The sequence below is a fragment of the Dromiciops gliroides genome, chromosome 3 (assembly GCF_019393635.1).
Source record: "Dromiciops gliroides isolate mDroGli1 chromosome 3, mDroGli1.pri, whole genome shotgun sequence".
NCBI classification, from domain to species: Eukaryota; Metazoa; Chordata; class Mammalia; order Microbiotheria; family Microbiotheriidae; genus Dromiciops; species Dromiciops gliroides.
The window spans coordinates 599,137,296-599,150,518 of NC_057863.1; the positions used below are offsets into that span (position 1 = coordinate 599,137,296).

General features: G+C 45.9%; 1 protein-coding gene across 3 annotated transcripts; it reads left to right on the forward strand.

The window, feature by feature from the left end:
* The first annotated feature begins 338 nt into the window (after positions 1 to 338).
* LOC122747001 (phosphopantothenate--cysteine ligase-like) lies at positions 339 to 9,903 on the forward strand. Of its 3 annotated transcripts, none has more exons than XM_043993190.1 (3): positions 339 to 713; positions 2,052 to 2,155; positions 3,584 to 9,903. In XM_043993190.1, exons 2-3 carry the CDS (start codon positions 2,063 to 2,065, stop codon positions 3,905 to 3,907), a joined length of 417 nt encoding a protein of 138 aa, XP_043849125.1. In that variant the 5' UTR covers positions 339 to 713; positions 2,052 to 2,062; the 3' UTR covers positions 3,908 to 9,903. The 3 variants fall into 3 exon arrangements, with proteins under 3 accessions (XP_043849125.1, XP_043849124.1, XP_043849126.1); XM_043993189.1 differs by lacking the exon at positions 339 to 713 and adding an exon at positions 1,101 to 1,617; XM_043993191.1 differs by lacking the exon at positions 339 to 713 and adding an exon at positions 1,646 to 1,884.
* The last annotated feature ends 3,320 nt before the right edge of the window (positions 9,904 to 13,223 follow it).

Consider the following 13,223-nt stretch of genomic DNA (forward strand, 5'->3'; position numbering starts at 1 on the left):
GCCGAGAACTAAAACCCTCGGCCCGCCCCTTCTTCCCGTCACGTGACGGACCACTCCCAATCCAAGGCTTAAATCGGCAGGGCTTGAAGTGAGCACGCGCTCCATGCAGACACGCGCAACGTATCCAGGACAGCAGAGGGCGATGTCCAGCTGTTGCTTCGGGTACCCTCTCCCGACCTGAGCCTACGGAAAGCGCTGGTTTCCAATTGGAACACTCGCGCTTCCGTCCATGTCCTGCTTCTTGCTACTGGCGCGAGCCCGGATGTGTCCCTTCCCTTTCCTGTGCCACAGTTTCCTCTGTCCAATGAAGGGGTTGGCTCAAGGTAATCTGCTTTCACTCCCAGGACCTTCGTTAACCAGACCTCCGGAAGCACCATGGTGTCCAGGAGTTATGGACCTTCCTCACGTTCATGACCTATCGGATGGAGGAATTGGGGACGTGTTTGACCTGGAGAAAAGAAGGCTCAGAGGGCACATCAAATAAATGAAGGGCTGTCATGTGGAAGAGGGATTAGACTTGTTCCGTTTGATCCTGGAAGGCAGAACCAGGAACAGTGAATGGAAGTTGTAAAGACTGATTTAGGCTTGAGTTCAAGGGAGATGTCCTAACGTTTAGAGCAGTTCAAAAGCAAAAGGGGCTGAGGCTGCCTGGAGAGGTAGTGAGTTTCCTGTCCTGGAGGTCTCTGAACAGAGGCTGGGTGATGGACTTTCAGGTATGTTACGTAGGGAGGATTCTTTTCCAGTTCCCTTCCAAGTCCTGGCAAAAAGCGTAGCGGGGAAATGAGGGGAGAGCGGCACGGAGCTTGAGTCCCAGCTCTTTATAACACCTGATGGGGTGTGGCGGAGGTTAGGAGGGAGATGCACTTCTCTAGGCTGAAAGAAAATGACCTTGGCCCGGCGACCGATACTGAGTCCCTAGCTGGGGTCGCGGAGGAAGCTCCCTCCTGCTGCCACAGCCTGGTCTCAAGTGGCCGGGCCGCGCCGCCGTTGCTAAGGCAACGGAGGCGTGTCCGGACTCCTCCCCCTCGGCGGCTGCGCAGTAGCCGGCGCTCCGGCTGATTGGCAGCGGCGGCGCAGGCCCGGTGTAGGTAGCTGGACCGATGGCGGAAGCGAGCCTAAGCTCCGAGTTCTCGGAGCCTCCCGGCGTGGCGCGGAGCGCCACACTCATGCAGCAGTTCGCCGCACGGCTGGGCGCGCAGGGCCGGCCGGTGGTCCTCGTCACGTCGGGCGGTACCAAGGTGCCGCTGGAGGCGCGCACCGTGCGCTTTCTGGATAACTTCAGCAGCGGGCGGCGCGGCGCGGCCTCGGCCGAAAGCTTCTTGCGCGCCGGCTACGGGGTGCTGTTCCTGCACCGCGCGCGCTCTGCTTTCCCCTTCGCGCACCGCTTCCCGCCGCAGACCTGGCTCTCGGCGCTGCGGCCCGCCCGGGGCGAGGCCGAGGGCTCTGGCGGACGCCTGCTGCTGGAGGCCGAGGCCGCTGCGCTGCCGGGCTTCGCCGACGCCCTGCTCAGCTACCAGGAGGCCGCCGACGCCGGCACCTTCCTGGCCGTGGAGTTCACCACCCTGAACGACTACCTGCACCTGCTGCAGGCTGCGGCCCAGGCGCTCAGCCCACTCGGTGCGTGGGGAAGATCCGGGCCCAGCCCTGCGCCGCCTCCGCCCGGTGACCTTGACTCCCCCGGGGCGGCGTACCCCTGCCCTGCCCCGGGAGCCGCCCGCTGCCCTCGTTCTCGTGGCTCCCCCTTCCCCTCTTGTAGCAGCCTAGCTCTGGAGCTGGAAGGGACCTTGAAGGCCCTCCGACCCATTTCATAATAACAGCTACCATTTATGTAGCGCTTACCAAATGCCTTATTATCTCATTGGATCCTCAGAACAGCCCTGGGAGGTAGGTGCTGCTGTTATCCCCATTTTACAGATGAGGACGCTGAAGTTAATCGGCTTTAATCGGGGGGCATATAGCTAATTGGTGTCCAAGCAGGATTGGAATTCGCACCGTGACCCTCCCAGTCGGGCATTCTATCCACTGTGCTTCGTCACTATTTTTCTTTGTAGGCCCCTCCGCAATGTTTTACCTCGCTGCGGCCGTGTCGGATTTCTATGTGCCTGCCTCTGAAATGCCTGAGCATAAGATCCAGTCCTCTGGAGGCCCTCTGCAGGTGGGTAAGAGTTATTTTTCCCATGTAGACTTAAGGTTCCTTATGACTGAGCATAGACCAGCTTGCTCTTTGTTTGAATTAGGCATTTCTGTAGTCAAACTGTGATATAAAGCCCAAAGCAGGGTGGTCCAGGATGCTCATAATATCAGATTGATAGATGATGGCAGATTGGAATTGGAAGGGACCAAGGGAGTTTTAGTTTTGAGTTACCCAGATATCTGTAAACTAAAAACCCTATTCATAAGATTCCTAATAACCTTTGCAAATGGTTCTGCAGAAATTTTGTGTGTTTAAAGTGGATAGCCTAAGTATATATAAGTGTTGGAGCTGTTGGGCACTTTGCAGTTTATTTACTAAAACCCCTTTGTGCAATCTTTCTCCCTTTCCTTAAAGAAACCATTTATTTCTTTAGTGAACCTTGGCCTCTCAGCCCCTTGCCTTCCTTATCAGATTAAATACTTTCTTTTCCAACCCTAAGAATAGAACACCTTTTTATAAATACTTCAGAGAGTTGCAGTGTCATTCTTTTTTTTTCCTTCCTTTTTTTAGTGAGGCAATTGGGGTTAAGTGACTTGCCCAAGGTCACACAGCTAGTAAATGTCAAGCCTCTGAGGCCGGATTTGAACTCAGGTACTCCGGACTCCAGGGCTGGTGCTCTATCCACTGCGACACCTATCTGCCCCCAGTGTCATTCTTGTAAGCAGGCCTTGCATACACATAGATGACAACCCATCTACTGAGTTACTGTGACTAAAAAAATAAATAATTGTTTTGTCAACCTAGTGATAAGTCTGACCAAACTTAGCTAGATTGGTTCTTGAGTGACAGGTAGATGGTCCATTGCCAGGTATGTAACAGGTAGCCATTCCAGCTTGATGGGACCTGCCCAAGTTTGTATTCCACTAACACGGCCTTTCAAAACCCAGGTTCACCTTTATGCTGTGCAGAAGTTAGTTATAAAACTAATGGACTTAGCCAGTTTTTAGAAGTTCAGGTCTTTGACTCAATTTTCACTTAGCTCTGATGCCCAGTGTTAAGAAAAGCAGTGTTCTAGATATGTTTATTAGAGACATAGAAGATAGACATCTTAGAGACCAAGAGGATGCACGCCATTCTTATGGGCTTTCCAAAAATCTTTTGATAATTTTGGTGGGATTTCATGGGAACAAGGCTAAAGGCACACCAGTTATGTACATATACTTGTTCTCTCCCCTGCAGCTCCTTCATGAATTGCCCTTGCTTCCAAAATAAACTCTTTATCCAAATCAAGGCTGTACTCTGTATTAGTCCATATATTAGGCATGCATTTCCCTCACATCTAGCTGATCTAAAATCCATGTGCCAATTGTAATTAGTGATATTTTTGATAACTTAGCTATCTTTTTTTTTTTTGATAGCTGGTGTTAAAACCTTTCTTTTCCAATGCAGATAACAATGAAGATGGTGCCAAAAATGCTTTCTCCTCTTGTTAAAGACTGGGCTCCCAAGGCATTTGTAATCTCTTTTAAATTGGAGACAGACCCCTCAGTTGTAATTGATCATGCAAGGAAGGCTCTGGAGACTTATCGTCATCAGGTTGTGGTGGCCAATATCCTGGAATCCCTGAGGTCTTATGTGGTTATTGTAACCAAAGACTCAGAAACACAGTTGTCTCTTTCTGACGAAGAAATGGGAAAAGGTATGGAAATAGAAGAAAAGATTGTGAGTAATCTACAGTCTCGACACACAGCTTTTATAAATGAGAAAAACTGATGCAAAAACTTGTCTGCTAAATCTGAAGTTGTGACTTGGACAGTGGCTTGAATAAGAGGGTAGTACAGAGAAAGGGAAACCATCTTTTATTGTCCATAAGGAAAAGGAAAATCTGTGGGAAGGTGGAAAAAAGGGTGTTGGAATAGAGAGGGAATATTTAATTTCAAATCGGTTTTGTTTTTGTCTTTTAATGATTATTTGATGCTCTTTCATTAAAAATGAAAGTGAAGGCAGACCAGCTCTAGTGTTATAGAGCTAAACTTAACCACATCAGGTGGGAAAAGGAATAAAGGATATAGTGTTCTCATTTTCTATTTAAAATATTTTACTGCAAGCTAAATAACAACCTCAGCAAAAAACAATCAAAGGATAGAAGGAATAAAAGCCCAAATAATAAAACCATAAATTCCAAACTTTTCATGTTTTGATTAAAACATGTCCATGTACATAAACTTTAACAAATTAATGTTTTGTTCTGTGTTCTCTGTTAGTGTTCTCCATCTCTGTACTTCAAGTTTTGTTGCTTTTAAAATATAACCATATTAGCGATTGATATTTATTATATCAAAGTGAGGTGAGATACCACCTTATAGCCATCAAAAATTGGCAAAAAGTAGTTTAAAATGATAAAACTTGGGGCAGCTAGGTGGCTTAGTAGATAAAGCACCAGCCCTGAAGTCAGGAGTACCTGAGTTCAAATCCAGCCTCAGACACTTGGCAATTACTAGCCCTGTGATCCTGGGCAAGTCACTTAACCCCCATTGCCCTGCAAAAAAAAAAGAAAAAGAAAAATGATAAAACTCAATATTGCCAGAATTGTGGGAAAACAAGTGTGGTATTAAATTGTTGGTATTGTTGGTAGAGCTGTTTGCTTTAAAACAGCTCTTTCCATATATCTTTGTATTCTTTATTTGCCACTCCTGGGAAAACAATAGTGTTTTATGATTTATTCCACCATTTTCCATTTGCATGTGGAGGAGGTTTTCAGTTAGTTATCCCTTCCACATTGAGACTTTCCTCATTGAGGTTTTGATATATGGTAGGTTGGCATAAGAAATTAAATGAGAATTTGGGGGGAGTTTTGCAGAAGCCAGCACACTATACAGAGCCAAATACTTAACTCAAATTATATAATAGAGTACTGTAAACACTTCATAAAGAAAAAAATTCAGACTTCTCTGGTATGAAGGGAGAGCCTAAAAATTTTATGTGGATGTTCCAGATCATGGGGGTACTGAGCCCGTAACCCACTCCTTGTCATCCATCGGCCCCCCAAGATGTGGAAGGGATAACTGTAGTTATGAATATTTTTAAACAACCATATTTTTTTTTCCTTTTTAACAATGCCATTACAATGTGTTTCTTGAAATGAGATCACTTGATCTAGGGCTGTGATCCCTTTTGTGAGTCACATTCTATATATTTTTTTTAAATAGTATTTTTTTCCAGTTACGTATAAAGACAATTTTTAACATTCATTTAAAAACATTTTTGAATTCCAAATTTTCTCCTTCCTTCCTCCCTAAAATGGTGAGCAATTTGATACCGGTTATATGTGGAGTCACACTGCATATTACTCTTGCAGCATGAAAATAAGATTTCACCAGTTCACCGCTCCACCAAACAGTTTGGTCATTGTAAATGATAATTTGATGGGTATATGGTGGTATCCCTTCACACCTCTATTTTCCAAAAGGTTTAACTGGGGATTGAGTCCCCCAAAACATACTTTAGTCTGGGTATCCATCTTACAAACACAGGAAGCAAATGATTCATGAGTGGGCAGTTTGGTCAGTGTGTATACAAAAAACAAACCAATTGTAAGTGTGGCATTTGGCAGAGTTGGCTTAGTAGAGCTATGATGTGAAAATTCATCTGTTATTGGACCCTTTTATTTTGAAAGTACCTTTCTCCCTGCCTGGATCCATCAATGAACACAGTGCCTCAAAAGCTGTTGGTGTTTTGTTTTCAATGTGTCTTGTGCTTCTGGGCTGTCCTGCACAGAAACTGTTAGCCAGCCAGGTAGGTAAAGGTTGTCATCTGCCTTTGCCTTCTCACCCGGCAGCTGTGACATCTTCAGTGCCCTTGATGGAATTATACTTCAAGGATCCTTTAGTTTCAAGCACTATATGCTAGAGTGGCTGGGGAGGAAGGGAGGCCCTACAGAATCATGAGGCTTTGGCTTGGGCCCTTAGAAGGCCTGGAGCAGGAGTTTTGGATCATCAGCCTTTAGAGTTAAAGCATTCAGTATATGATCTGGCTCACAGTAGTAGTCCAAAGTGCAAGGTTTCCAGAAACCTGAAGCTGTTGCCTTGATTCATAAATTAGGAAACTGAGGCTTCCATGAGAGGGTTATTATAAGTGTATTTTTTCTATTCCTTAATTCAATTTTCATTTCAAAGCAGGATGATTGATTCTTAACAGTGGTTATACATCTAGCCAATGACTTAAGAAGATGTATTCACTGGCTGTGATAATCTCTCCATCCTTCCCACCTTACCCTCCATGAAAAAGTTGGGAAGGACTGAGAATCAAGAGTTGTTCTGGTTATAGCTATGCCAGCCCTAAACTGTGATGGGGGCTAGAATCAGGAAAAGACAGTTCATTTATTCAGCAGCTATTAATTGGAGCTGAGAGGCATTGTGTGATGGCTCCAGGGAGAGCTTGGCTCTGTTCTTGCATCTGATACAGGGGCTTTGTGGTTTGGGGCAAATTATTTCATCTCAATGCAAGACTCCAAGACTACTTGCCGAGAAGGTGTGGAGGGCATTCAGTAAGGTGTTCCCTCTGTCGCTGAAATCATAAACACATTTTTTAAAAATTGAGTATCTACAACATGCAAGGCTTTGTTCTGGATGGACATTTAATACAAGGTGGAAGGTGCTGAAAGCCTAGAAGGGAAGCCATGATGTCAGAGTGCATCAAGGCTCACAGTGGGTGGTTTTCAGGAGAGGGACTGCTGGCTAGCTGGGGACTTCATAACTAATTGACAAGTTAGTTACAGGTTGCTAGGCTGCTGTTACAGGAGGGAAGGACAACACATTTCAGACCAGGATTCTCTTCTCTTCTCTTCTCTCTAGACCAGCCTGGGTGAGTACTGCACTACTGTCCACATACATAGTTTAGGTCTTTGTTGGCCTGCATTGCCCACTGTTGGTACAAGAATCAGAGGGCCATTTCTGACAATCGTGTCTTCCAAAGTGGAATTTTAACTCAGACTCTTAAAAAGGGAAGGCAGGTTCAAGTGAATTGTTACTTTTTAAATTTGCTTGAAGTTGCAAAAGCTTTCACATAATTAAACCATGATTTCTTGGGCCTTGGAAAGGACTTTTAAAGATGATCTTGCCCAGATCCTTATTTTACAGATTAGTCAACTGAGTTCTAGAAAGGAGAAGAAACTCGGTACAGTGTTAAATGTCGGATCTCCTAATTCCCACCTCAGTGTACGTCTATGCTGGCTGCCTCACCATAGCTTTCATAGTGCTCTCTGAGGGGACAAATACTGAGATTCAAAGATCTGCAGATGTAAAACTCTCCCAGGAACATAGGCATGCACTTTCTTTGCTTTTGTTCAGACTGTCCAGCCTGGACACCATCACCTCCAGGAAGCCTTCCCTGATTCCTCTCCGGTTATAACAAGACTTCCCTCTTGGGCTTTGCATAGCACTTTGCACCTCTGTTAGGCACTTTTTGTGTACTGTTGTGTGTTGTAATTAATTACCTGTGTCATCTGCCTGCTAGACTCTGCTCACAGAATCTGAGTGTGAGTCTTGGCTCTGACACTTATTTTGTGACCTGGGCAAGTCACTCAACCCCTATGTGCCTCACTTTCCTCTTTTTGAAAATGGGGACAATATTTGTATTACCTACCTCACAGGGTTGTTGTGAGGAAAACCCTTTGTACATCCTAAAGCATTATGTAAATTATTACTCTAATTATGCACAGCATTATGTTCTCTGTGGGGCCAGGAAAGAGCCCCTTGGAGGATCCCCTGAAGCACATTGATAGATTTTCTTTCTCTGTCCAGGACTCAGCTAACTTGCAAGTATTTATTAAGCAACTACTCTGTGCCGGGCACTATTTCAGGTCTTGGGCATACCAATATTCAAATGAAAGTTTCACTCCCTCAGGAGCCTTTTATTCTACAGAGGAAACAACAGATATACATGTAAGAAAATATAAACTATAAACAAAATAGTTGGATGGTACACCAGTTGTTGCAGAGCTGGGCCTCTAAGAGGGAGGTGAGGGGAAGGACACCAGGTCTAGACCTCACTGAGCCAATGACCCTCACCTGATTTCCATAACCAAGGGGCCTTTGGTTCCTCCCATTGCTTGCTATCCCATCCTTTTTCCACCCACTTTACTGGAACCATGCCATACCAATTCCTCCACCTGGCCCTTATCAAATCTCCTTTTACAGGCCAACATTCTTCCCATGAGGCTGTTTGCTGGTCACAGCTGTAGCTATGAAACCAACTCCTGAGCACACCTGCTACCTCTATTCCTCTCCTGCTTAGTAAGTACCATATACTCCCCACCAGCTCCAACCCAACCACCTCCTAGTAATCTCCTGCCCATTTACCCCAAAGGAGCAAAGGAGGCCAGGAAGAGGCTTGGAAGGAGGCCCAGAGTTACTACTCTACCTTGATTCAGATGGATTGCAGTGCAGTAGCCTGTGTCCTATGCAGTTTCTTCCCATGACCTTCACCCAGGGTATTGGAGGCCTTCCTCTGTTAGGTTAGTCCTCCTGTAGCATATCTGCTTACTGGTCAAAGATATCACTTGCACACAGAACCACAGTGTCATAGTTGGAAGGGACCCTGATGACTCATACTTGAAAAAGAACTCCATGCAAAACCTGCCCCTCTTGCGGTCAGCCAGTTTTTCCTGGAGACCTTCAATGAGAGGGAACTTGCTGCCACTGTCAGACATAGCCCATTGCACTATCCCCATATAGCTCTAATTGTTAAGGAAACATTTTCTGTTGTGAATGCTAAATTTGCCTTTCACTGTCCACTTGCTGCTCCTACTTCTGACCTTTGGGGTAAACATGGAACAAGTCAAATCCCTCTTGTAGGTAACAGTGCTTAGAATACTTCAGAACAGCCATCATGACCCCCAAAGCCTTCTCTTCCAGCAGTTCCATATTAAGTGCCTACTGTGTACAACTCCCCATTATGCTTCTTTATATTCCCTGCTGTAGAAACAGATTTCTTGATCTTGTTTCCCACACCCAAACGCTCCTTTCCATTTAACCCAAGATCATTCCCATCCTGCTGTGTCTAACTCTTTTTCTAATATTTTTCCATCCTATAGCTAGGTCCCTATCCAATACTCCCAGGTTAACAGGAACAAGAAGGCAGACTATCATTCATTTGTTTTTAAGACAGTTGAAAAAACTGGTCCTTAGTCACTGTATACGTGGTGTGTAGTACTGCTTATCACACGGACTGCTGTGCTCAGAACATTCTACAAGTACAGCATGAACTGGAGGGAGGGGTAAGACATGTTTGAAAGGACCAATTGGGTGGTGGACAGTTTGTAGGAAGACTCCAAGAACTTAGTGTTTGTTGAATGAATGAATGAATGTATTAGCTCCATAATGGCCCAGAAAAGAGAGTCAGGCTGAGGGGGCAGCTGGTCTGGAAAGCCCCTAAGTCCAAAGTAGAGTATACCTCTATAGACAAGCAGACTGGAGTCAGTCCCTAGGTGGCTCTGTAGAAATCCTGCCTGATGAGCATCTAAGGGACCAGTTGTGGAAACGTGAGAGCACCTGACTTTATAATGCCACATACACACTATCCTTTCAATAGCCCAAGAGCTTTGCAATGCTGGTGTGATAGAGCTCTCTATAGCTTTCCAGTGAAGTGGCAGAATTCTTGTTATATTACTATAACCCATACTTGTATCAATAGCTTTCCAGTGCCATGTGGGTGATCCATATGCCTTGTCTTATCTGAATCTAATAAATAAATGCCTTTGAGATCTGAAAGTGTTTGCATTTTTATTTTCCACATCAGAAACTCAGTAAGGAATAACTACCCAAGATAAACAGGCTTTTCTATCATTGGAAATGAAAGGAGTGGAGATGGGTTACCTGTGGGTCACTCTAGGCAGTTTTGTACTTTTATCCATTCCATTGGCCACCGTGGCCAGTTCCTCAGCTGGGGCCAGCCTTCCCCTGGTAAGTATGCCCCTGTTTGTCTTTCTGATTCTGTCAGCTAGCTCAGCACTAGCTGAGCCTTCAGCACTGGCTGAAATGAACCTAACCTCAGGTCACTTTAGTGCTGGGACGCCTTGTGAAGGGGTCAGCAGTGACCTGGTGCTAGAATGCCTCCAGCCTGACCTGATCTATGTTGATCCTGATTCTGGCCTCCAGTGTGTCGGCCTTCCCATCTTGTCACTTGCAGAATTGAAAATCATGCTATCTGAGCTTTGCCCCAAGGCATGGATTCTTAAAAACCTGTAAGTGACAAGGCCAAAGACCCCTTGGCGCATTTTGTGGTGACGTGAGATATGGGTTCCAGTCACATCCCTGCCACTTGGACAGGTCACAACCTCCCTGGGCATCTGTGAGAATGACAGGGGTTGAATTAGAAACGTTTATCCCTAAATTCTACAACCTAAACCCCTTTTAAAACCTCCAGATATCCATGAGCCCGACTAGTGTCCCCCTCTCCCAGTAACCCTCGTAGGCTCCACCCACGAGGGAACAAAGCCTGGGCCCCTTGGACCAAAGTACACACACACACACACACACACACACACACACACACACTCTCTCTCTCTCTCTCTCTCTCTCTCTCTCTCTCTCCCCCCCCCCCCCACAGGAAGATCCCTCCCTCTAAGGCCAATGGTATGCTCCGTAACCATGGCTACCGGCAGAGGAGCCGCGAGACCTGGGATTCTCTGCCGGACTTCGGCGACGCGGGGGCTTTTCACCCTTTCCGCAGAACCAGACCTACCCGCAGACTCGACAGCCAGGAGAGAGAAAAGCTTTCTCTTATCTCTTTCCTTTCTTTTCCTCCCTTTTGCCCTTTCTCCGACCCCCTGCCCTAGCCCCCCACCCCGTAGAGTGAATGAATGCGTGAGGAGAGGCCTTTCAGGCTGCACGGGTGTGCGCGCGCCCCCTCCAAGTCGTACGTGCGCGCGCCACGAGCCCGCGCGCAACAGGCCCTGCACGCAACCCCAAGCTGTGTGCGCGCGACCGTAACCCGCGCACCCCGCCCCCTCCCAAGCTCTGTGTGCGCGCGTGTCCCGAGCCCGCGCGGGCTCTGAGCTCTGAGTGCACGCGCGACCGGCACCTCTAAGGAAGGGATTTTAGCTTGGCCAGGGCTTGGCTGGGGAGACTGTGGTCGCCCTTACTCTCTGCGGAGGTGGGCGGCAGAAGCCCAGGAAGGGGAATCCCTTTGGGGACCTAGATTCTCTGGTTCTCTGACCACTGCTGTACGGCCTTTGAATACTGCACTTGCTTATCTAGCAAGCAAGGGACGGGTGGCTCCTTTGTTTCCCCTTGGTCTCAGAAGTCATCTAGCCTTCTGCATTTTTCCAGGCCACACCTTTGTCCCTAAAAAATTGTTTAATTGACGTCTTTTGTTTTCAGTCATTTCCTCGATCTCCCCTTCTTCCCCCTCTCCCGCTTCATTTTGTTTTCTCCCTGTTGCACCCTCTTGGATCAGTTTCCCCATCTGTAAAATGAAGGAGTTGGCCCAGCTAGTTTCTGAGGTCCCTTCCAGCACTAGATCCACGATTCTCTGATCCTGTGACCTCTTTCTGGCCTTATTTATCCATTTTATTGCTTTCTGCCCCTCCCCACATCTCCTTGGCCATAGTGCATTTTCAATGTTCATTCATAGCGCCCGAACCCCTAAAATTCATACACTGTCTCAATCTACTTTCCTGCTGCGATGCTGTGGGTAGCTGGGTATTTCCCATTTTGTATCCCCAGGATTATTTGGAACAGTCTGTCTTTTACTTTGCACTATTACTGTGAGGCTGTGTTGAGTAAAGTAGAAACTTAAACGGAGAAGCCCACATTGGTAAATACAAACTATTAAATTACATCAAGTCAAATGTATCAGAAAGCATAGGGGGCAGCTAGGTGGTGCAGTGGATAGAGCACTGGCCCTGGAGTCAGGAGTACCTGAGTTCAAATCTGGCCTCAGACACTTAACACCTACTAGCTGTGTGACCCTGGGCAAGTCACTTAACCCGAATTGCCTCACTTTAAAAAAAAGAAAGAAAATATAGAAAACAATTACATTTTTCTGTTATTTAAAGCTTTTGTTAAGAATTAACTTTACTCCTTTATGAACTGGTTATTTGGACTTTTTCTTTTTTTTTTAGTGAGGCAATTGGGGTTAAGTGACTTGCCCAGGGTCACACAGCTAGTAAGTGTTAAGTGTCTGAGGCCAGATTTGAAGTCAGGTACTCCTCCCTCCAGGGCCGGTGCTTTATCCCCTGCCCCACCTAGCTGCCCCATTTGGACTATCTTATTGGGGTGTTTACTTAATTTTGAATGCTATTTTCATCATCTAACATATTCAGGTTTTTAATTGGATGCAGAATTATCTGAATGAGAATTGAAACTAGGGGATAATACCTATGTTTAGTAATAATTAAACTTTATGTTTACTTTTTGAGACTAAAACTACTTTCAGTGAATCAAGAGAGAAACTAGTGGGAGGAATATCAGAAAACGTATACTTATGAGCAAGATAGCTCTGTTGAATATAGGTGCCAGGTCTTTCTTGGTAGGGTAGTGTTCTGGGGAAATGATGGTGGGGGTGCTTAGGTATTCCTCTGTAAAGAATTATACTCTTGAACACAGTCCAATTAGGACTAAATTGGTCTTTTATTTGGCGACAGAGAAGACTTCACCCCTGGGAAGCAGATGACTTAGAAACATCTTCCTCCCAGAACAGAAGGAAGGCAAAAGCTTTTATAGAGGATAGATGGGATGACCATCTGAAAATGGAAAGTTCCTTTTGGGGGTGGGGTGGGGTGGGGAAAGCTTGGATGCTTGTCATTCCTGAGAGTCCAGGGGGATTCTTTTTTAGGAATGATGGTCCTGACCTCTAGAGTTATCTCTGTCTCCTGGCTCCAGTCAGTCTAACCGACTTTCCTGCTACAGAATTTTGCCTTCCCTTACTTCTTAGATGTGTCCATCATGATATCTTCTTGGCCAGTTTAAACTTTAATAGTCCCTTGACTCCTTGATATATCTGTCCTGTTGTCTGGTCATCCTAAACCACATGTCATTAGTAAGTAGGATACAGTGGATTTAACTAATTAGGAAGGTTTAATTTTTTT

What these genes read in the sequence shown, in the direction of transcription:
- LOC122747001 (XM_043993189.1), top strand. Translation starts at nt 1,101, where the DNA reads ATGGCGGAAGCGAGCCTAAGCTCCGAGTTCTCGGAGCCTCCCGGCGTG. An exon ending in CCAGGCGCTCAGCCCACTCG is followed by an intron (nt 1,618 to 2,051) that starts GTGCGTGGGGAA and finishes TTTTCTTTGTAG; the next exon opens with GCCCCTCCGCAATGTTTTAC. An exon ending in CCTCTGGAGGCCCTCTGCAG is followed by an intron (nt 2,156 to 3,583) that starts GTGGGTAAGAGT and finishes TTTCCAATGCAG; the next exon opens with ATAACAATGAAGATGGTGCC.